This window comes from Oratosquilla oratoria, chromosome 5, assembly GCF_046742065.1.
Source record: "Oratosquilla oratoria isolate Oo_2021 chromosome 5, ASM4674206v1, whole genome shotgun sequence".
Lineage (NCBI taxonomy): Eukaryota > Metazoa > Arthropoda > Malacostraca > Stomatopoda > Squillidae > Oratosquilla > Oratosquilla oratoria.
In genome coordinates this window covers 38,458,988-38,484,170 of record NC_134781.1, presented here as the reverse complement: position 1 = coordinate 38,484,170, position 25,183 = coordinate 38,458,988, and the positions used below count along the sequence as shown (strand labels likewise).

Sequence of the window (25,183 nt, the reverse complement as noted above, 5' to 3'; positions counted from 1 at the left end):
GGAACAAATTTCAAGAAATACAGGAGTATGTCAAAAGCGAAAATCTCTATATGATGGGAATAACCGAGACATGGTTAAATGGTACAGAGTTCGAAGCTGAATTAAATATTGTGGAATTTAAACACTTTCATCAGGATAGAAACCACAAGAAAGGTGGGGATGTTCTGTTGTACGTTAAAAACAATGTTCATGCTTGTGTTTTAGAGAAAGTGAAACACGATGCATATGATAGTTTGTGGGTTGAGTTAACCCAAACAAATGGACAAAAAATGAATGTAGGTGTAATATATAGGCCAAAGACATTATCATTAGCAGACGACAAACTGTTATTTCAAGAACTGTCTAGTTTCTGCAACCGAGATTTACTGATAATGGGTGCTTTCAATTTTACTGACATTGATTGGATGACCCTTGAACATAGCCATATAGGTACATACATACATACATATACCAAGGCTTTTTCCCCCTTCCTTACAAGGGAGGTAGCCAAAAAAGGAAAGGCATAAAATCATTCCCACCCATTCCATCCTTGAATACACTCCACACCCCTCCACCCTCCCTCTTATCTTAGCACCTCCTGGATGACGGGTCATCCCTGCACCTTGTCCACTGCCCTGGGTCAGAAGCAGTGTCGCAAGACACAGCACATCCACAGCAAGGCCGCTTCATTAAATCGGCGACCCCCCCCTCTCCGTCCCCCCATGCATAAAAGGAGAAGACGGGGAGAAATCCCTTCGGGCTGCGTCAAATTTTGCTCACACATACTACCTCATCCCCCATCCCCCCACCCATTCCACCTCATGCATCACAACATCATCCATATACAAACATTCTCCATTCACCCCTGTCTTCTGTCCTCTCCCATCCTAACCCAACAGACATTCCCCTCTTCCCCAAAGCCCCCTTCACCCCATCCATCCACCTCATCCTAGGACGTCCCCTCATGTTCACTCCCTCCACATCTGCCTTCCATACCTCTAATACTAGTCTTTCTTCACTCATTCTTTCCATGTGTCCAAACCATCCTAATACTCTTTCATCAACCCTATCTCCCAACTCCCTTTCCACCCCTGTTCTCCTCCTCACCTCCTCATTTCTCACTCTATCTAGCCTAGTAAACCCCATCATACTTCTCAGACACCTCATCTCAAACACATTCTAACTCCTTCTCTCTTCCTCTCTTACAAAGGATTACAAAGGATTACAAAGGCAAAGCATGCCGACAGGAGACCTTTTGATCCATATCTAGGTCGGATGCAAAAAAAAAAAAAAAAAAAAAAAAAAAAAAATCATATTAATAATAAATTAAAACTATAACAATGTAAATAACAATTAAAATACATAAATAAATGCATTGGTATAGTTGAATAACAAACAAACAGGTAAATAGTAAATGATAATAAATTGACATATAACTAATAATAAATGAAAATCAGACAGACAAATTATAACAAAACAAAAACAAATAATATAACATAAATTATAATAATTACAGCATCTTACTTAGGTATTTATCTAAATGATTCTTAAAGCTTCGAACTGAACTACATTGCACTACCTGTGCAGGAAGTTTATTCCATTCATTAACTACACGGTTGGCAAAGTTGTTTCTACCTACTTCCAAATTGAATCTATTTCCGGACAGTTTGAGACCATTGTTTCTTGTCTGATTCTCATTCAATGTGTAAATTTGGTCACTTTTGATGTTGTCAATTCCCTTTAAAATCTTAAAGACCTGTATCAAGTCACCTCTGAGTCTACGCTTTTTTAGGGAAAACAGATTCATGTGCTTAAGTCGATTTTTGTATGATTTATTTTTGATATTTGGAATCAGTTTTGTGGCTCGCCGTTGTACTTTTTCCAGTCTGTCAATGTCTTTAATGAGATTCGGTGACCATACGGAAACAGCATATTCCAAATGTGGACGAACTAACGATTTATATAGCTTGTTAATGAGTGATGGACTTTTGAAATCAAAAGATCGCGCAATCAATCCCAGAATCTTATTTGCTTTCTCAGAGGCTGAAATACACTGCTTGGATGATTTGAGGTCGTTACTGATAATTACGCCGAGATCTTTTTCACTATCCACTTTTGTTAACGAATTTCCAAATAACTTGTAATCGTACTTGCTGTTATTTTTACCTATGTGCATTACCTTGCATTTACTTGTGTTAAATTTCATTAGCCACTTTTCAGACCATTGCTGTAATTGATCTAAATCTTCTTGAATATCTAATTGGTTTGAGTGATCATTTGCCACTCCGCACAGTTTTGTATCATCAGCAAATTTGGAAACAGTAGATTTTAGTCCATGGTCTATATCATGTTCTTATGTTCCATGTTTCTACCCCATACAGTGCTGTTGGCACAATCACTCCTTCATACAGTCTTCTCTTAGCATCCATTCCCAAATGTCTATTCCTCATTATAGGTATATAGGTTGTCGCTTGATTGATTTTCTTGGTGACAATTACTTAATTCAGCATGTAAAAGAGCCCACAAGATATGGAAACAGTAGATTTTAGTCCATGGTCTATATCATGGTCTTATGTTCCATGTTTCTACCCCATACAGTGCTGTTGGCACAATCACTCCTTCATACAGTCTTCTCTTAGCATCCATTCCCAAATGTCTATTCCTCATTATAGGTATATAGGTAGTCGCTTGATTGATTTTCTTGGTGACAATTACTTAATTCAGCATGTAAAAGAGCCCACAAGATATGGAAACTTACTCGATCTATTGATCACTAGCCGTGAAAGCATGGTAACTGATGTAGAAGTTGGTGAAACTGTTGCAAATAGCGATCACAACTTAGATTCAAACTAAAGAATTTTAGAATAGCTACTTATGTTTCTAAAATACCCAATTTCAGTAAAGCTCAGTTCATAGGACTACGTCAGGAGCTTCAGCATACAGATTGGGAGCGAAATTAAGCGAAAGACCTGTAGATCAGATGTGGGAAATATTTCAAAATATGCTCAGTAAGATGATTCATATTTACATTCCTTTTAAGGACAGACGTCCCCCAAATCAGGCTTGCCCAAAGTGGCTCGACAAAGAAACTGAAAAAAGTATTGCTAAAAAGAGACAGGCTTATAAGAAATAAAAATGGTCGGGTGCATCTAATGACTATGAAAGTTATGTATCAATACAGAGATTTAAAAAAGACAATAAAAATAATAAACGACAATACGAAATGAACATCGCTGATAAATCCAAAGAGAATCCCAAAGAATTCTATAGTTACATTAGAGATAAAAAGGTTGTTAGGAATCACATTGGTCCACTATTATCTGCTGACGGTCAACTTGAATATTCAAATGATGGGATGTGTAATATTTTAAACAATTATTTTAGCTTGATATTTATAAACGAAACACCTCAAAGTGAACTCCAAACTGAAACCTGTGAAAAGTCTAGGGTAAACTTACTCACTACGGTAAATATACCAAAAGAAAAAATTAAAAGGTGTATAGGTAAACTCAAAGTTAATAAAACACCAGGGCCTGACGGTTGGCATCCAAGAATCTTAAAGAAAATGAAAAATGAGATTGTTGTTCCATTAGAAATTATTTTCAAGAAATCCATCATATCCGGAGATGTCCTAAGAGAATGGAAGCTAGCTAACGTTACTCCCATATTAAAAAAGGTGACAAAAAGAAACCAAATAACTATAGGCCTATAAGTTTGACTTCAATCATAGGAAAAATAATGGAAACTATCATCAGAGATGCTATCGAACATCATTTAGAAAGTAACCGTTTGATAAATGATAGCCAGCATGGTTTCAGACGGAAACGTTCTTGCATGACTAACTCGAATTCTACAACACAGTTATCTCGAGTTATGACAAAAGAGACAATATAGATTTAATATATCTAGACTTTGCTAAAGCTTTTGATACCGTCCCCTACAAAAGACTACAGGCGCTCCTCAACTTATGTTTTAGTTACGTTCCGAACGGCCGAACGTAAGTTGAAAATGAATGTAAGTTGTTACTGTACTATACATCGGTAAATTCTATTACCATATCTTATAAAACACCCCTAAATCATTAATTAAACACATAACATTGTAAAATAATAACATTAATTTCAAAGAGATTAAATTCAAGCAACATAAATTGAGATGGTGGAGGAGGAGGGGGAGGAGGCAAGGCATTTTCAGTTTGTCTGCGCAATGTAAACAATGGACACAGTGTCGTGCGCAAGTATAGTTTGAACTACGGAGAGCGCGGTAAACTAAAAAATTCACTCCAAATTTTTTTTTTTACAATTTTTTTTTTTACCGTCAGTTCAAATGTAAAATCGAAAAAACGTAAAACGAATGAACGTAAATAGAGGAGCGTCTGTACTTAATAAATTAGCTTCGCACAGAATAAGTGGTAGCCTGTTAAGTTGGTTGAATGATCGAAAACAGAGTTGTTTTATTTGGAAAAACTTCTAGATGGAAAAATGTTACAAGTGGAGTTCCTCAGGGTTCTGTTCTTGGGCCACTTCTATTCATACTATATAAAACATAAGTTGAGGAGCATCTGTATAATTCATTTTATATTGTTTTTGTTTTATCATTTGTCTGTTTGATTCTCATTTATCATTAGTTATATGTCAATTTATTATTATTTACTATTTACCTATTTGTTTATCATTTAACTATACCTATGCATTTATTTATGTATTTTATGTGTTATTTATATTATCATAGTTTTTATTTATTCATTTATTATTATTATTATTTTTTTTTTTAATGCGACCTAGATATGGACCAAAAGGTCTCCTGTCGGCATGCTCTGCTTTTGTAATTAAGGGAGAGCGACTGGATGAAGTAGATAGTTTTAGATACTTGGGTGTGAATGTGTCAGGAAAGGAAGGAGTGGAGGTGGAGGTAGAATGTAGATTGAGAGAAGCGAGTAAATGCCTTGGTGGGTTAAAAAGTGTAATGAGAAATAGACATTTGGGAATGGATGCTAAGTGGAGATTGTATGAAGGAGTGATTGTGCCAACAGCACTGTATGGGGCAGAAACATGGAACATAAGAGAGAAAGAGAGAAGGAGTTTGAATGTATTTGAGATGAGGTGTCTGAGAAGTATGATGGGGGTTACTAGGCTAGATAGAGTGAGAAATGAGGTGAGGAGGAAAACGGGGTGGTAAGGGAGCTGGGAGATAGGGTTGATGAAAGAGTATTTGGATGGTTTGGACACATGGAAAGAATGAGTGAAGAAAGTAAAAGAGGTATGGAAGGCAGATGTGGAGGGAGTGAACATGAGGGGCCGACCTAGGATGAGGTGGATGGATGGGGTGAAGGGGGCTTTGGGGAAGAGGGGAATATATGTTGAGGGAGGACAGGAGAGGACAAGACGGGGTGAATGGAAAATGGTTGTATATGGATGATGTGATGCATGAGGTGGAATGGATGGGGGGTGAGGTAGTATGTATGCAAAAAATTTGACACAGCCCTAAGGGATTTCTCCCCATCTTCTCCTTCTGCATGGGGGGACGGAGGGAGAGGGGGGTCGCCGATTTGATGAAGTGGCCTTGCTGTGGATGTACTTTGTCTTGAGTCACTGCTTCTGACCCAGGGCAGTGGACAGGATGCGGGGATGACCCGTCATCCAGGAGTTGCCCAGAAAAGAGGAGGGTGGAGGGGAGTGGAGTGTATTAGGGATGAACTGGGTGGGAATGGTTTTTGTGCCTTTGTTTTTTGGCTACCTCCCTTGTAAGGGGGAAAAAGCCTTTGGTATATGTATGTATTATTTATTTATTTATCTATTTTTTTTTTCAGGTCAGTTCAACTAGCCGTATACGTCGCCAGGTTGATTACTCTGGCTACTATGATGGAGAGATTGAAAATAGAGATTTTGGAGACTATTATGACTACTTCGTTGAGGATTATGATGAGGAGCCAGAGGAGCGGGTGATCCCATCTCTGGCCACCCCTGTTCTGCTGGAACCCACAGCTACTTTTGTTCCTGGGCACAATACTTTCCCCCACTCAGAGGTTCCACAATATGTGTCACCTGTACTCCGCCCTGTACCCATCTCTACACCTGTATATGTGAGTATTCACATACCATACTTCCTTTCTAACAGCTGGTTGAAGTGTTAAAGATATGAACCTGTAGATAGGTAATATAGTGACATACAGTTGTGAGTTTAGGGTAAACTGAATAAGTAAGAGTGTGTTGTATATGTAATAATAGTTTCTTAGTTCAGTAGGTATCTAGTATGGTAGAGCAATGATAGATTACAAGTTTATTAATGTCTTAATACCAGGTGGCAGTCAAACCGACACGTGTAGTAGATGCCAGCCCAGTTGTGGTGTATGAATCGGTGTATCCATCTGTTGTACCTGATCAGTACCCAACACTTGAGCCATCCATCACAGCACCACCCACAGCAGAGGTAAGTCCACACCAGCCCTACTGGTCTTGTGCATATTCATTACATTATCTTCACATTGTTCCTTCTCTCTTGGTATAGTAGTAACAGTGCAATTCCACCTGCTCAGAATAGGATTAAAACCATTGGTATTAGATATATTCTTTATACCCTTCTTTCTTATGAACACATGGTTGACCACGTGCATGGAAATTGGTTATACCTACAACATTTAGAGTTGAAAAAAAAAAAAAAAAAAACCCACTATATATATATATATATATATATATATATATATATATATATATATATATATATATATATATATATATGTATATAGATTTTAAAGTGATAGAAAGATATTTTGGAAAGAAATTAAGAGAGGAAGGGGAGGCAAATCAAGTAGAGAAGAAAGGGTAAAAGGTGCAGATGGAGAGATGATAATGGAAGAGGAGTTGCTAAATGTGAAGGAGGATAGGGAGGGAAAGGTAGTTGCAGTGGAAAATGCTGTGAAAATGACAGTGATGAGTGAGGAAAATAGATGAGAAATAAGGAGAGATGAGGTGAAAGCAGTTGTTAAGATGATGAGAGCTAAAAAAAGGAGGTAAAGTGATGGTAGACTGGCTGGTGAGATTATTTAATGTTTGTTTAAGAGAGGGTAGAGTGCTAGAGGAGTGCCTGTATAGCTCCACTTTACAAGGGACAAGGGGACAAGTGTGAGTGCAGTAGTTTTAGAGGGATCAGTTTGTTCACTGTAGTTGGGCAGGCTTATCGGAGGGTCTTGATGTAGAGGATTAGGATAAGAACAGAGGGAGTAATTGTTGAGGAACAGTGTGGGTTTAGGACAGGTAGGGGTTACATGGATCAGATTTTTATAAGACAGATGTGTGAGAAAGCTTTAGGAAAAGGTAAGGATATTTTTTGTGTTTCTATGGATTTGGAAAAGGCTTATGACAGTAGACAGGAAGGCACTGTAGGAGGTATTGCAGATATATGGGATAGGAAGAAAGCTTTTAAGAGCAATCAAGAGTTTTTATGAGAGTAGTAAAGCATGTGTTAGAATCAGAAATGGAGAGAGTGGTTTGAAGTAAAGGTGGGACTCCATCAGGGATGTGTTATGTTGCCTTGGCTGTTTAATTTATACATGGATGGGGCAGTTTGAGAGGTAAATGCAAGGGTAGTGAGTTGGGAATTGGAGATGGTTAAAGAAAATGGAGAAAAGTGGGAGATAAGCCAATTGTTGCTTGCTGAGGACAGTGCGCTTGTGGCAGCATCAGAGGAGGGATTGAGGAAGTTAGTGACAGAGTGCTGGGGGTGTGCAAAAGAAGGAAGTTGAAGATAAATGTGGGTAAAAGTAAGGTGATGAGATGTAAAGGGGAGAAAGCAGCAGACTGGAAGTGAGTATTAAAGGAGAGAGACTGGAGGAAGTGGATAGTTGTAGATACTTGGGTGCAAATGTGGCAGGAAAGGGAGGATTGGAGGTGGAGGTAGAATGTAGATTGAGAGAAGTGAGTAAATGCTTTGGTGGATTAAAAAGTGTAATGAGAAATATACATTTGGGAATGGATGCTAAGAGGAGATTGTATGAAGGAGTGATTGTACCAACAGCACTGTATTGGGCAGAAACATTGAACATAAGAGAGAAGGAGTTTAACTTCTTCAGTATGGGCCAAAATCTCGCTGGCAGCATTAGCTGCCAGACGTACGATGTGTCGTAATAATACTCGTATCATAAAACATAGTCACCGCTTATATTGATCGTTCTCTCTTTCACCCGTGAATTTTGATAACCATAGAAAATGTGATGAAGACAGTTTAGATAGTATGTCATTACGCAGGGGCAACTACAATAAATATAATCAAGACGCCGATATGGCAGCCTCACATATCCACTTGCTCCTCATGCCGCCTACGTATGCGGCACTATATGGAAGGGGTCAAGTGTGTTTGAGATGAGGTGTCGGAGAAGTATGATAGGGGATACTAGGTTGGATAGAGTGAGAAACAAGGAGGTGAGGAGGAGAATGGGGGTGGAAAGGGAGTTGGGAGGTAGGGTTGATGAGAGAGTATTTTGATGGTTTGGACACATGGAAAGAATGAGTGAAGAAAGATTAGTAAAAGAGGTGTGGAAGGAGTGAACATGAGCATGAAAAGGTGACCAAAGATGAGATGAATATGTGGATGAAAAGGGGCATTGGGAAAGAGGGCAGTGTCTGTTGAGAAAGGATTGGCAAGGACAAAAGATAGGGGTGAATGGAGTAGGGTTGTGTATGGATGATGCTGTGATGCATGAAAGGGAGTGGGTGGGGGATGAAGGTGAGGGAGTATGGATGAAAAATAAATTGCCACAGCCCAAAGGGATTTCTCTCCATCTTCTCCATATCTGCATGAAAGGATGGAGAGGGATGTCACCAATTTAATGAATTAGCCTTGTTGTGGATGTGCTCTATAATGCAACACTTTTTCTGACCCAGAGGAGTGGGCAAGATGCAGGGATGACTTGTTATCCATGAGGAACCAAGATAAGAGGGAGGGAGGGGGGTGGATGGGAGTGGAGTATGTGGGGATGGAGTGGGTGGGAGTTGTTTTTATTTATCTATTTATTTGGGGTATTGGGTGCATGTTATTGTGGCAAAGTAGCATGCAGTTGATACTTTAGGGTCTATATGGAGCACCCCTATGGACCAGAGCCACACATAATTTTGTCTGTGATAGAGGAAAACTCTGTTCATAGAGAAATGATGACACTCTTATACTATGACTATCCCTCCTTTATGCTGTCCCCCAACCCGTTGTTACTGTCCTGTACCATTTCTCTGAATATTCATTTCCTGTGGTGGGGGAAGAGAATGCTACCACCAGGTCTTTCGACTTGAGTCGTAAAAGGCGACAAAAATGGGACAGGGGATGGGATTAAGAGTCCTACTATGTGTAGCCCCTAAAGGGGACATTCCTAAAAAAAAAAAAAAAAGTAAAGGCTTAAGAGGGTCTGGGAGTTTCCGACCAGTACCCTAAGGTTTGGGTCTTTTAATGTGCGTGGATGTGGTATAGATGAGAGTAAAAGGGAAGAGATAGACAGTATGTTTGTGAGAAGAAAGATGGATGTGCTGGCTTTGAGTGAAACTAAAATGAAAGGAAAGGGCAACTGTGAGTTTGGGAGTGTAGCTGGGAGGTACTCAGGAGTGAAGAGGGGACGAGGGAGAGAAGGGGTGGCTTTACTAATGGAAGGAGGTTTCATCAAGGTTGATGTGGATGAAGGTGATGCTGGGAAAGGAGATGTGAGTTTTTGTAAGTGCATATGGGCCTGGTAATGAGAAGAGCGTAGAGGAAAGGGAGGCTTTTTGGGTAGATATAAATGAGTGCATAGAGGGATTAGGGAGAAATGTCAATGTAGTTGTATTGGGAGACCTTAATGCTAGGGTAGGAAATGAACTAATAGACGGAGTGATTGGGAAGTATGGAGTTCCAGGTAAAAATCGTAGTGGAGAATTGATGGTGGAGATGTGTCTTGAAAGAGAGTTGATAGCAAATACAGTGTTTTGGAAGAAAGTCAAGCATAAGTACACATGGGAGAGGGTGGTGGATGGAAGGGTGGCAGATAGAGCATTAATGGATTATAGTGTGGTGACCAGGAGTATGGTAGGAACAGTTAAGGATGTATATGTTCTAAGGGGAGAGAGTTGGGGAATATCAGATCATTTTCTGGTGGAAGGTAAATTGAGAGTGGAGAATAGGTGGAGAAAGAGGAAAAGGGCAGAAGGTAGGGAGGTACTTAGAGTGAACTGCTTAAACACTTCCATAGGGTGACGCCTACGTAGGCGTCATGAGGAGGAAGTGGGTACGCGATGTTGCCGACATCGGCGTCTTGATTATATTTATTGTAGTCGTATCTACGTAACCTCCATTCTCTCTAAACTGGCTTCATCATATTTTTTATGGTTATCAAAATTCACGGGTGAAAGAGAACGAACAATTGAGCACTGACTTTATTTTTTATAATGCGATTATTATGACGTAACATCGCACGTCGGGCAGCTAATGCTGCCAGACGTGTGATGTGCCCCGGAGTGAAGAGGTTAAAAAAAAAAAAAAAAAAAAAAAAAAAAAGGAGAATGAGTATAAAAAGCTGAGAGAGGAGTGGGAGGGAGTAAAGGATAGAGTAGAACTAGGAATGGAGGAGGAATGGGGATGGTTCAAGGAGGGAGTCATAAGGTGCGCAAAGATGGTGTGTGGAACAAGGAGGGTGGGAGGAAATAGAAGGAAGGGTAGTGAGTGGTGGGATGAGGAAAAAAAGAAAGGTGTAGAAGAGAAGAAACAGGCATTCATAGATTGGCTACAAATTAGGACGAGGGAATTGTATGAGAGGTACAAAGTAAAGAGAAGGGAAGTTAAGCATAAGATAGAGGAAGCAAAGAGGAGAGCAGATGTGAAATGGGGTAAGAGTATGACAGAAAATTTTGAAAGTAATAAAAAGATGTTTTGGAAGGAAATTAAAAGAGAAAGAGGAGGCGAATCAAGTAGAGAAGAAAAGGTAAAATGTGCAGATGGAGAGATGATATGGAAGACAAGGCAGTGAGAGGAAGTTGGGTAGATTATTTTATGGAGTTGCTAATTGTGAAGGAGGATAGGGAGGGAAAGGTAGTTGCAGTGGGAAGCTCAAAGGAAATGAGAGTGATGAGTGAGAAAAATGGAGGAGAAATAGGGAAGGATGAAGAGCAAGTAAGGCACCTGGGTTGGATGGATGCCATGGAGAATGTCTGAAGAAAGGAGGTACAGTTATGGTGGACTGGCTGGTGAGGTTATTTAATGTTTGTTTAAGAGAGGGTAGAGTGCCGAAGGACTGGAGGAGTGCCTGTATAGTTCCGCTTACAATGGAAAGAGGGACAGGTGTGAGTGTAGTAGTTTCAGAGGGATCAACTTGTTGAGTGTAGTTGGGAAGGTTTATGGGAAGATCTTGATTGAGAGGATTAGGAGAGGAACAGAGGGAGTAAATGGTGAGGAACAGTGTGGATTTAGGAGAGGTAGAGGTTGTGTAGATCAGATTTTTGTGGTAAGACAGATATGTGAGAAAGCTATAGGAAAGGGGAAGGATGATTTTGGTCTTTTATGGATCTGGAAAAGGCTTATGACAGGGTAGACAGAAAGGCACTGTGGGAGGTTTTGCGGATATACAGGATAGGAGGAAAGCTTCTAGGAGCTGTCAAGAGTCTTTATGAGAGTAGTAGAGCTTGTGTCAGGATTAGAAATGGAGAGTGAGTGGTTCAAGGTAAAGGTGGGACTTTGTCAGGGATATGTTATGTCGCCCTGGCTGTTCAACTTGTACATGGATGGGGTAGTGCGAGAGGTAAATACAAGGGTGGTGGGTAAGGGATTGGAGATGGTTAAAGAAAATGGAGAAAAGTGGGAGGTGAGCCAACTGTTGTTTGTGGACAACACTGCGCTTGTGGCAGGATCGGAGGAGGAATTGAGGAAGTTGGTGACAGAGTTTGGGAGAGTGTGTGATAGAAGAAAGCTGAAGATAAATGTGGGTAAAAGTAAGGTGATGAGATGTTCAAGAGGTGAAAGTGGCAGCAGACTGGAAGTGAGCATTAAGGGAGAGTGACTGGAGGAAGTGGATATTTTTAGATACTTGGTTGCAAATGTGGAAGGAAAAGGTGGAGTGAAGGTGGAGGTAGAATGTAGATTGAGAGAAGTGAGTAAATGCCTTGGTGGATTAAAAAGTGTATTGAGGAATAGACATTTGGGACTGGATGCTAAGATGAGACTGTATGAAGGAGTGATTGTGCCAACAGCACTGTATGGGGCACAAACATAGAACATAAGAGAGGAAGAGAGAAGGAGTTTGAATGTGTTTGAGATGAGGTGTCTGAGAAGTATGATGGGGGTTACTAGGCTAGATAGAGTGAGAAATGAGGAGGTGAGGAGGAGAACAAGGGTGGAAAGGGAGCTGGGAGATAGGGTTGATGAAAGAGTATTGGGATGGTTTGGATACATGGAAAGAATGAGTGAAGAAAGACTAGTAAAAGAGGTATGGAAGGCAGATGTGGAGGGAGTGAACATGAGGGGACGTCCTAGGATGAAGTGGATGGATGGGGTGAAGGGGGCTTTGGGGAAGAGGGGAATGTCTGTTGAGGAAGGATGGGAGAGGACAGAAGACAGGGGTGAATGGAGAATGGTTGTATATGGATGATGTTGTGATGCATGAGGTGGAATGGGTGGGGGGGATGGGGGATGAGGTAGTATGTGTGATCAAAATTTGACGTAGCCCGAAGGGATTTCTCCCCATCTTCTCCTTTTCTGCATGAGGGGACGGAGAGGGGGGGTTCGCCGATTTAATGAAGCGGCCTTGCTGTGGATGTGCTGTGTCTTGCGACACTGCTTCTGACCCAGGGCAGTGGACAAGGTGCAGGGATGACCCGTCATCCAGGAGGTGCTAAGATAAGAGGGAGGGTGGAGGGGTGTGGAGTGTGTTCAGGGATGGAATGAGTGGGAATGATTTTATGCCTTTTCCTTTTTGGCTACCTCCCTTGTAAGAGGGAAAAAGCCTTGGTATATGTATGTATGACTTTGGCTGCCTCCCTTGTCAGGGGGAAAAAGCCCTTGGTATATGTATGCATGTATATGTATATAGAGTAGTAATGCTTGGGTCTCACGTCCAGAAAGACCTGAGTTCAAGGTTCATGAAAGGTTGGGCCTGATTGTTTAAATTACATAGTTTTTATGAGTAATTTGTTCTTTAATATATATGCTATATTATGCTATATATTTTATGTTTTTAACATACGGGAGTGGGATGGATGTGGGGTGCATGCCTTGGCTGGTTACATCTCTCATAAGGGGGAAGAAGCCTTTGCTATAGACAGATAGAAATATAACTAAGTAAGACATTTTAATGTGCTTCTCTCTTTGTTCATTTCTGTTTCTTTTTTCCCTTTGTTTCCTTTTTCTTTTCTTTATATATATATATATATATATATATATATATATATATATATATATATATATACATGTATATATATATATATAATATATACACACACATGTATATATTTTTTCATAAGCATTGAACTTGAGAGGATTGTCACCACCCCTTTTGTTTTCATGAACATTCCTTTCATACAGGTTAGTTCAACAGAATATCTACCAAGTTCCACTACACCACCCGTGCGCCCAACAGCTGTAGTTGAACCCACAGCTGTCACTGGAGAGACCTCAACAGTCGAGTATGGACCACGCAACTTCTCTCCCCGTGTCAGATACAGGATTGACAAACAAGCATGGGTATGTTCAAAAGTTAAATAATTTATAAGAGAATCCTGCTAAAAAGAACCTTATTTTTGTAGGAAGTTGTGAGGGGGAAAGGGCCTGTGGTGTATATACTGTATGTATGTATATATACACACACATGTAAAATTTGAGCTCCGAGAAACAAGTTAAAAGTGGAATGTCTCAGCAGTGTCGCATTAGCAGGATGCCTAGGTTGTGTTAAATGGGAAGGGGAGTGCTAGTGGATACCCAAGATGGTCAAATTACAGCTTAAATAGTGGGTATTAAAGCAAAATGGAAGAAAAGGATGGCAGGCCAGAGAAGCCCAATGGTGGCAGTGCATTGAGTCATAACATAAACATGTACCCAAGACCATCTATCAGTGCATGACCAAAGCATAATGTGAGCTTCAGGTCACCTCTGGGTACAAAAAGATTTCTTTTAGACAGTAGTGATGAGGGATATTTTTCTGGATTTAGTGGGTATGAAAGAAGACTTTAGTAGGATTATAGACATAAAGAGGGAGATAAGATTTATGAATGAATCATGGAAGCAAGAGACTAACGATTTATGGAGCATGAATCAAGAAATAAACAAGTGAGTGATTTAAAAAAGTAAGTACTGAGATAAAAGAAGAGGTAAGTGCGCTAAAAAAAGAACTGGCCGAGTTAAAAGGTGAAAATGAAAGGTTAAAAATTATTATAACACGGGAGAGGACGGAAGACAGAGGTGAGTGGAGAATGGTTGTATATGGATGATGTTGTGATTGCATGAGGAGGAATGGGCAGGGGGGTGGGGGGTGAGGTAGTATGTGTGAGCAAATTTTGACGCAGCCCGAAGGGATTTCTCCCCGTCCTCTCCTTATATGCAAGGGGGGACGGAGAGGGGGTGTCGCCGATTAAATGAAGCGGCCTTGCTGTGGATGTGCTGTGTCTTGCGACACTGCTTCTGACCCAGGGCGGTGGGCAAGGTGCAGGGATGACCCGTCATCCAGGAGGTGCTCAGATGAGAGGGAGGGTGGGAGGGGTGTGGAGTGTATTTAGGGATGAAATGGGTGGGAGTGATTTTATGCCTTTCCCTTTTTGGCTACCTCCCTTGAAAGGGGGAAAAAGCCTTGGTATATGTATGTATGTATAACACTAATGCCAATTCTTCCTCTTCTTTATCTCTCAGGGACCAATTTAGGTCATGTTTTTCCTTTAGACCATATACTGTAGGTACGGGCACAAAATAAAAAAAATAAAAAATTAACCCTTAAATTATTGTTGCATATGAAAGGCAATTTTATTAGAAACAAAATACTTTTTACATTTTTGAAATAGCTCGAAAAGTAAGGGAGATACAATTTTTTAAATTATTTTTTTAGCCCACATTTTTGGCTGGACTTCACCATAGCAAAATGTTAGAATTAAAGGTGGTCATTTGTAAAGATTTCGGTAAAGAAATACACATTAACTCTAAACCACTGGTCCAATTTTATTAAAATTCGGAATACTTGGGTTTTAAGGATCAACAAATCACATGAGCATGTCAAAAACAATGCAAGACATCTCCATCATACCATATTTGCCTTTTCATGGCAACCATGAAGTTGTCAATTTTCAGATTATCATCAATAAAATCCAAACCCCTGGCCCAACTGACATGCAACTTGGCATGTCAAGGTTTTATGGGTCAATAAAACACCTGAGCATGTCAATAACATTGCAGGACCTTCTTCTGATACACATTCTTACTAACACCTATCACGTTGCCATGGCAACTGTTGTCAATTTAGAAATAATAAAATCCAAACCCCTGGCCCAACTGACATGCAACTTGGCATGTCAGGGTTTTATGGGTCAATAAAACACCTGAGCATGTCAATAACATTGCAGGACCTTCTTCTGATACACATTCTTACTAACACCTCTCACGTTGCCATGGCAACTGTTGTCAATTTAGAAATAATAAAATCCAAACCCCCGGCCCTACTGACATGCAACTTGGCATGTCAAAGTTTTATTTGGTCAATAAAACACCTGAGCATGTCAATAACATTGCAGGACCTTCTTCTGATACCATTCTTACAAACACCTATCACATTGCCATGGCAACTGTTGTCAATTTAGAAATAATCAATAAAATCCAAACCCCTGGCCCAACTGACATGCAACTTTGCATGTCTAGGTTTTATGGGTCAATAAAACACCTGAGCATGTCAATAACATTGCAGGACCTTCTTCTGATACCATTCTTACAAACACCTATCACGTTGCCATGGCAACTGTTGTCAATTTAGAAATAATAAAATCCAAACCCCTGGCCCTACTGACATGCAATTTTGCATGTCTAGGTTTTATGGGTCAATAAAACACCTGAGCATGTCAATAACATTGCAGGACCTTCTTCTGATACACATTCTTACTAACACCTCTCACGTTGCCATGGCAACTGTTGTCAATTTAGAAATAATAAAATCCAAACCCCTGGCCCTACTGACATGCAACTTGGCATGTCAAGGTTTTATGGGTCAATAAAACACCAGAGCATGTCAATAGCATTGCAGGACCTTCTTCTGATGCCATTCTTACATACACCTATCACGTTGCCATGGCAACTGTTGTCAATTTAGAAATAATAAAATCCAAACCCCTGGCCCAGCTGACATGCAACTTGGCATGTCTAGGTTTTATGGGTCAATAAAACACCAGAGCATGTCAATAACATTGCAGGACTTTCTTCTGATAAATCATGGGTCAACAATTCATGATAGATATTGGGTCAACAATTCTCCTGAGCATGTCATTAACATTGCAGGACCTTCTTCTTATACCATTCTTACTAACACCTATCATGTTACCATGGCAACTGTTGTCAAATTGGAAATAATAAATAACATCCGAACCACTGGCCCAATTGACATGCAACTTGGCATGTTAAGATTTTTGGGTCATTTCTTGACCAAGTGTATATTACCCAACGATCTTGAGCTGCTCATATACGGGAGAAAATAGGTTAAGAAATAAGTTTATTACATTGCAATAGATTATTAATGATGTCTTACCTTAATATTTTTACTCGGAAAACTAATTTGCCGAGGTTGATAACCAAATTTGCGTTGGAATCGGTGAATATTTGTTTCCTTTGAAAGATTTGGTCATACACTTGTACAATAACAAGATAATTTGAATGTTTTGTACATGCGCTGAACGCTCAAAACATTCAAACTAAGCAAAACAAAATCAAATGGGTCGCAAAAAATGGCGTTGTAAACAGTACCAGCGCGATGGTGACGTCACGCTTGTTTTCGCGCGTACCTATATACTACTATACACTTCTTTTTGTCTACTGTATCTCTTACTAGATTTTTTTTTTTCTTTTATTACCTTGATGACTGCATCTTTGGCATTCTCCTGCATTTGTTGATGAACTATTTCTTTAAAAGTTATCTTATCTTTTTCTTGGTCTCTCCTCCATTCATTCCTGAGTTGTAAATCATCCTCTCCTATGTTTTTTTTCCAGTTTTTATGGTTGCCTTTATCTGTTCATTTACCTCTTTATAGTCTCACTATTAGTGTTATCATTATTTTTCAGGGCAATATAAAATTGGTACAAAGGAAGCAAAAAAAGTTAGCTTGGAAAGGGACTTAGGAGTAATTATCAGCAAAGACATGTCACCAGACAAGCATATCAACAAAAAAGTTGGTGAAACCTTCACTTTACTAAGATCAATGAAAGTGGCCTTTGACCACTGGGATGAGGAAATGGTAAAGGAAATATTAGTCACACTGATAAGACCAAGATTGGAGTACGCTACAACACTATGGACACCCAGTACAAAAAAGAATATAAAGAAATTAGAAAGAATCCAAAGATCAATGAGAAAGAAGGCACCAACACTCTCTAAATTGACATTTGAACAAAGATTGTCCAAACTGGAACTACCAACCCTGGAACAAAGAGGAGATCTACTGACCATTTACAGAATTATGAAAGGGATGGTAGTCCTTAACAGGGGAGATTTATTAAAAGAAAAGAGAATTTAAAAAGAAACTCAAAAAGGATTGTTAGAAGAGATCTAATAAATAATAGTTTCCCACACAGAGTGGTAGATATCTGGAACAAATTGGATGAGGCAACAGTGTGTGCAAAAACTATACAAGAATTTAAGAACAAACTAGAAACTGAAAGATACAAAGATCACTACAAGTATATCTCCCTGTATAATACAACTAAGTAAATACACAATTTCTTTTGCATGGAGCCAAGAATGGGAAATGAAGTTCAGTACTAAAAAATGTACAGCACTGGAAATGGGCAATAGTGGCAAAAAACCATCCTTAAACAATTAGTTGGGAAGTGAACCCATTACAAAAGCAAAATAGGAGAAAGATTTGGGAGTGTTGTTAAGAAACAACCTGTCACCTGATATTTCAGCAGGATTGTGGGACATATGGACTACTATTTATCAAAGTGGCATTTCAATATATGGAAGAAGAGATGATGAAAAAACTCATTGAAACCCTGATCTGTCAGTTGTATGGTCCCCACACAGAGTGAAGGATATAAGTAAAATTGAGAGAATACAAATAGCAGCAACCAAACTGGTCCCCAGCTTGGCAAATAAACCATATGAGGAAAGATTAAAAGCACTGAGTCTGCCAACTTTGAAAGATCAAAGAGAAAGAGGCGATGTGATTACAGTATAGCTCTACTGATTAAAGATGGGAGGGCTAAGGTCATAAGAGCAAATTAAGAAAGACCAGATGTATAAATACTTGGAATAGCTTAGGAAATGATAATATGATAATTGGAAATCAAGGATATAGATTAAGTTGGAACTGTACATGAATTTGAGGCTAGGCATGATAAAAAAAAGATAGAGAATAGGAGACAGGACCCAATGAGCATTGTTCCTTTCCTTTATACTACAATTAGGTCAATTGTGCCATGGTTATTCAATATGTACATGCATGGGGTGGTGTGGGAGTTAAATGCGAGGGTAATGGGCATGGGACTGGAGATGGTTAAAGAAAATGGAGGAAAGTGGGAGGTAAGCCAGTTGTTGTTTGGTAATGACATTGTGCTTGTGGCAAGGTAAGAAGGATTAAGGGAGTTAGTGATGGAGTTTGTAAAGGTATGTGAGAGGAGAAAGTTGAAGGTAAATATGGGTAAAATTAAGTTGATGAGATGTACAAAGAAAGAGAATGGCACTAATTTGCAAGTGAGTCTTAAAGGAAAGGAGAGAGACTGGAGGAGGTGGATAGCTTTAGGTACTTGGTTACATGTGACAGGAAAGGGAGGAGTGGTGGAGATAAATTGTAGATATAGGCATGTAAGTTAATGCCTTGGAGCATTAAAAAATGTAATAAGAAATAGACATTGGGAATGAATGCTAAGATGAGATTGTATGAAGGGGTGATTGTGCCAACAACACTGTATGAGGTAGAGGCATGGAACATAAAGAGAGGAAGAGTTTAAATGTGTTTGAGAGAAATGTCTGAGAATTGTGGTAGGGGTTACAAGGTTGGATATAGTGAGAAACGAGGAGGTGAGGAGGATAGCGGGGGTGGAAAAAGAGATGGCAGATGGGGTTGATGAAAGAGTATTGGGATGGTTTGGACACATGGGAAGAATAAATGAAGAAAGATTATTAAAAGAGGTGTAGAAGGCAGAGAGGGATGGAGTGAACATGAGGGATTGACTGAGGATGAGATGTATGGATGGGATAAAAAGGGCATTCAGCAAGAATGGGATGTCTATTGAGGAAGGAAGGGAGAAGACAGAAGATAGGGGTGAGTGGAAAACGGTTGTGTATGTATGATACCGTGATGAATGGAAGGTAGTGGGTGGGGGATGTGGGGGGTTAGGGAGTGGTTATGTGTGGATAATATTTTGGTGCAGCCCAAAGCGATTTCACAGCATCTTCAATGTTTCTGCATGAGAGGGAGGGGGGGGGGGCTCACTGATTAAGTGAAGTAGCCTTGCTATAGATGTGCTGTCTCACTGCATTGCTTCTGACCCAGGGCGGTGGGTGAGATGCAGGGATGACCCATCATCCATGAGTAGCCTAGATGAGAGGGAGGGAGGAGTGGTGGATGGGAGTGGAATTATGCCTTTTGACTTTGGCTACCCCTCTGGTAAGGGGGAAAGAGCCCTTGGTGTATGTTTATAGGTACATACATATACCAAGAACTTTTTCCCCCCTTACAAGGTAGCCAAAGTCAAAAGGCATAATTCCACTTCCACCCATTTCATCCCCATTCACTTAATTCCCATTCACCACCCCTCCCTCTGTTCTTGGCTCCTCCTGGATGATGTGTCATTCCTGCATCTTGCCCATTGCCCTGGGTCAGAAACAATGCACCAAGACAGCACAGCCACAGCAAGGCTCCTTCATTTAGTCCATTCAATCCTGAGATTAATCTGTCAATGTTAGTACAGACACTCCTCAACTTATGTTTTAATTACGTTCCGAACGGCCGAACGTAACGTGAAAATGAACGTAAGTTGTTACTGTACGTTCCAGTAATGTATGACCGTTCATACTGTACTATACATCCATAAATTCTATTACCGTATCTTATAAGACACCCCTAAATCATTAATTATAAACATAACATTGTAAAATAATAACATTAATTTCAAATAAATTACATTCAAGCAACATAAAGTGAGATGGTGGAGGAGGAGGAGGCAAGGCATGTTCAGTCTGTCGTTTGTGCCATGTAAACAATGGACGCAGCATCATGCGTATGTATAGTTTGAACGTCTCGTACTACGGAGAGCTCGCTAAACTCAAAAATTCACTCAACAATTTTTTTTTTTTTTTTACAATTTTTTTTTTTACAGTCAGTTCAAATGTAAAATCGAAAAAACGTAAAACAAATTAACGTAAGTAGAGGAGCATCTGTATAGGCCACTTTTAATTTTTTTCTTTCACCATCTTGTTTTCTGTTTTTGTTTTGCCCACACTGATTTACCATTTTCTCAGTCTTATGTCTGTGACCCTCCAATAGAACTCCTTGCTTTTGGTCTCCAGTCTCTTCACATTTTTTTCCTTAGCTTCACCTTTTAGTATTTTCTCTTTTTCGATTTCCTCCTCACTCATTTCTCTTTTTATCCATATCTTGTTGTAGTGTTCTCTCCTTGCCAACTTGCTTTTTCTAATATATCTTCTACTACCATTTGTGATCTTAGTTTTATCTATAGTGGTTGATTTCTTTCCTTAGAATATTGTCCCATTCTATGTACTTCTTTTATGTCTTTACTTCCATGTCACCATCTTCTATTTCTTTTAGAATTGATATTGCTATTTCTTTTCCTGCTTTTTCTCTCATGTACCTCACCAGACCATATTTCCCTAAGTCCATATATCACAATACATTTTTTTTATCCACTGTATCTCTAACCCAATTTGCCTTTTCTTTAATTACTTGAATGATTTATCTTTTGCATTTTCCTGCATCTGTTGTTGTACTATTTCTCTAAAGGCAGTTTCTTAATTTTCTCTGTTTTCATTCCATTTCTTAGTCTTCTGCATACTTTCCTCACATAAGTTTTCTTCAATTCTTTCAGTCATTTCTTGTATTTTGTTATTTACCTTTTTTTTTTCTCTCATTATTGGTAGTATCATTATCTTCGTTTTTTCATTTTCACATTTAACTTACCCGGTATATAATTTTTTTTGTTAGCTTGGGTTAAACATTCCATTGAATCTACAATCTCCACTCTTAGTTCAATGACTTCATTCGTCCATCATTTTCTTTTATTACTCATTTCCCTTTTCATGTCTAAGATTCGACTCAAATTTCTTCTTTTGTACTTACCAAAACTGGAAAAGGAGTCTTCATTATACAATTTAAATCTTGCTGGTGTTTCAAGTCCTCTGTTTACATTGTACTTTGGCATGGCACCCCTAAATGGCTCTACTTTCAAGTCAACATTTGTCTCAAAATCATTGTTTTTATTTTCCTACATTTTCTCTTATTAAATCAAACTATCACTGCAGAGAAATCATTTTGGGTAACCACAATTGCTCCCCCTCCCATTCAATACAAACCAGGTCTCCTGTTTTCCTTGTACTATAAATTTTGTTTGTTTTTGCCAGCCGACAGAGCTCAAGTGAGATGTTGACAGGTCAGAAGCTCATGTGTGTATGAAGGAGTGATTGTGCTGACAGCACTGTATGGGGCAGAAACATGGAACATAAGAGAGGAGGTGTTTGTATGTATTTGGAATGAGGTGCCTGAGAAGTATGATAGGGGTTACTAGGCTGGATAGAGTGAGAAACAAGGAGGTGAGGAGGAGAACAGTGGTGGAAAGGGAGTTGGGAGATAGGGTTGATGAAAAGTATTGGGATGGCTTGGACACATGGAAAGAATGAGTGAAGAAAGATTTGTAAAAGAGGTGTGGAAGGCAGAGGTAGAAGGAGTGAACATGAGAGGGTGACCAAGGGTGAGATGGATGGATGGGGTAAAAGGGGCATTGAGAAAGAGGGGAATGTGTGTTGAGGAAGAACAGGAGAGGACAGAAGATAGAGGTGAATGGAGAATGGTTGTGTATGGATGATGCTGTGATGCATGAGGGTAAGTGGGTGGGGAATGGGGATGAGGGAGTATGAGCAAAGAATAAATTAATATAGCACCGAAGGGATTTCTCCCCATCTCCATTTCTGCATGTGGGGATGGAGAGGGGTGTCACCAATTTAATGAAGTGACCTTGCTGTGGATGTGCTGTGTCTTGCAACACTTTTTCTGACCCAGGGCAGTGGGTGAGATGCATGGATGACCCATCATCCAGGAGGAGTCTAGATAGGAGGGAGAGAAAGGGGTAGATGGAAGTGGAGAGTGTGTGGATGGAAAAGATGGGAGTGGTTTTTATGCCTTTGTTTTTTTGCTACCTCCCTTATAAGGGGGAAAAAGCCTTTGGTATATGTATGTACATACGGTGCATCCTCCTCTGTAGCCCTTAAAAGAAAAAACAAAAACAAAAAAACATAAGAGGGTCTGGGAGGCATTTTCCAACCAGATCCCTATAGTTTGGGTCTTTTAATGTGCATGGATGTGGTACAGATGAGAGTAAAAGGGAAGAGATAAACAGTATGTTTGTGAGAAGGAAAATGGGTAGCTATGGAGATAGATAAATGTGTGATGGAGTGGAAGGATTCTTCTTCAAGGTTAATGTGGATGATGTGGGAGATGTGGGTTTTTGTAAGTGCATATGGCCCTGGTAGTGAGAAGAGTGTAAAGGAAAGAGACTTTTGGACAGATTTGAATGAGTGCATAGAAGGTTTAGGGAGAGATGGCAATGTAGTGGTATTGGGAGATCTCACTGCTTGAGTAGGAGACAAACCAATAGACAGAGTGGTTGGGGAGTGGAGTGCCAGGAAAAAATTGTAGCATAGAGATGATGGTAGAGATGTGTTTAGAGAGTTGATTATATCAAATACAGTCTTTAGGAAATAAAAGTCAAGCATAGTACACATGTGAGAGGGTGGTGCATGGAAGTGTGGTAGATAGGGCTTTAATAGACTATATAGTGGTAACCAGGAGATGGGTAGGAAGAGTTTTGAATGTACATGTTCTTACAGGAGAGAGTGGGGGAATATAAGATTTTTTGTTGGAAGGTAAGTTGAGAGTAGAGGATAGATGGAGAAAGAGGGAAAGGACAGAAGGTAGGGAGGTAGAGTAAACTGCTTAAGGGAGTGTCACCAGTGATCATTTGAAAAATTCTTGTACATGAGTGAATTTTAGGTAAACATTTCAAAAGTATCTATGATGGTGGCAACACTCATACAAAGTTATACAAATGTATTTTGTTTCTATTTTTTATACAGCATAAAATAGATCAAATATTGGCAACCTCTGGCAACCCTATTGCATAAAAAATAAGAAGAGGAAATTGGAAATTTGCTTTTCATCACAACCATCAAATAAATGGTCGCAAAAAATTGTCGCGAAAATCTAAATCCCCCATCCTGTAAAGTTTATGTTTTTGTTCTTTCTGTTGTAATATCTTTGGTTGTTCTTTATGGATTTTTGTCATTCTTGTTTCATTTGAAAGAATACATCATGCTCTTTATTTTCTACAGAAAAAAAAAATTTGTATGAAACCTTAATTTTGCAGCATTTTTTGATTATTCAGAGAAACAATAAAAAATCAGAGGTATTAGTTTGAAAAAATGTATTCAGTAAGACTTGTTCCCCATACTCCAAACTTTCATTTCATACCAAGCTGAATGATGTGGAAGGATTTTCCATCAAGTAATTAGAGCTTCACTAGAGTTCACTATATCTTCATTAAATATTCACTATGCCTTATATATACATAGGAGGAACACAATGCCCTAAGGAATTACACACTAATGTAAGGTGTATTTATACTTATATTCATTAAACACACATTTGAAAAAAAAAAAAAATCACCTACTCTATAAAGTGATGCGACTCCCTTAAATGAGAAAGAAAAGGAGTACAAAAAGCTGAGAGAGGAGTGGGAGGGAGTGAAGGATTGAGTAGAACCAGGAATGGAGGCATGGGGATGTTTCAAGGAGGGAATCCCAAGGTGTGCAGAGATGGTGTGTAGAACAAGGAGGATGGGAGGAAATAGAAAGAAGGGTGGTGCATGATGGGATGATGAAGCAAATAAGGTTGCAAAATAGGATGAGAGAATCATATGAGAGATACAGAGAAAAGAGAAGACAAAAAATAAGATAGAGGAGTCAAAAAGGAGAGCAGATGTTAAATAGGGTAAGATTATGACAGAATTTTTTTAAAGTAATGAAAAGATGTTTTGGAAGAAAATTAAGAGAGGAAGAGGAGGCAAATCAAGTAGGGAAGAAAAGGTAAAAGGTGTAGATGGAGAGATGATAGTGGAAGAGATGGCAGTAAGAAGAAGATGGGCAGATTATTTAAGGGGTTTGCTAAATGTGAAGGATATGGAGGGAAAGGTAGTTGCAGTGGGAAACACTAAGAAAATGACCGTGATAAATGAGTGAAATGGAGGAGAAATAAGAAAAGATGAAATGAAGGCAGTTATTAAGATGATGAAAACAGATAAGACACCTGGGTTAGTTGGGTGTCATGCAGAGTGTCTATAAGAGGGAGGTACAGTGATGGTGGACTGGCTGGTGAGGTTTTATGTTTGGCTAAAAGAGGGCAGAGTGCCAGAGGACTGGAGGAGTGCCTGTATAGTTCTGCTTTGCAAGGGAAATGGATGACAAGTGTGAATGTAGTAGTTTCAGAGGGATAAGTTTGTTGAAAGTAGTTGGGGAGGCTTATGGGAAGGTTTTGATGGAAAGGATTAGGAAAGGAACAGAGAGAGTAATTGGTGAGGAACACTGTGGGTTTAGGACAAGTAGGGGTTGTGTGGATCAGATTTTTGTGTTAAGGCAGATATGTGAGAAAGCTTTAGGAAAAGTTAAGGATGTTTTTTGGGCCTTTATTGATTTGGAAAAAGGCTTATGACAGGGTAGACAGGAAGGCACTGTGGGGAGGTATTGCAGATATATGGGATAGAAAGAAAGCTGTTAAGAGCAGTCAAGAGTTTT

At 39.5% G+C, this 25,183-nt stretch overlaps 1 protein-coding gene across 1 annotated transcript in view; it reads left to right on the top strand.

Annotated features, from left to right (window-relative positions):
- The window catches only part of Dg (Dystroglycan), a 253,094-nt gene that overhangs the window by 172,165 nt on the left and 55,746 nt on the right, over positions 1-25,183 (top strand). Inside the window, exons 7-9 of the mRNA XM_076185188.1 lie at positions 5,789-6,061; positions 6,280-6,408; positions 13,507-13,665. Coding sequence (XP_076041303.1) covers positions 5,789-6,061; positions 6,280-6,408; positions 13,507-13,665 — 561 coding nt within the window. The remainder of the gene's footprint in view (positions 1-5,788; positions 6,062-6,279; positions 6,409-13,506; positions 13,666-25,183) is intronic.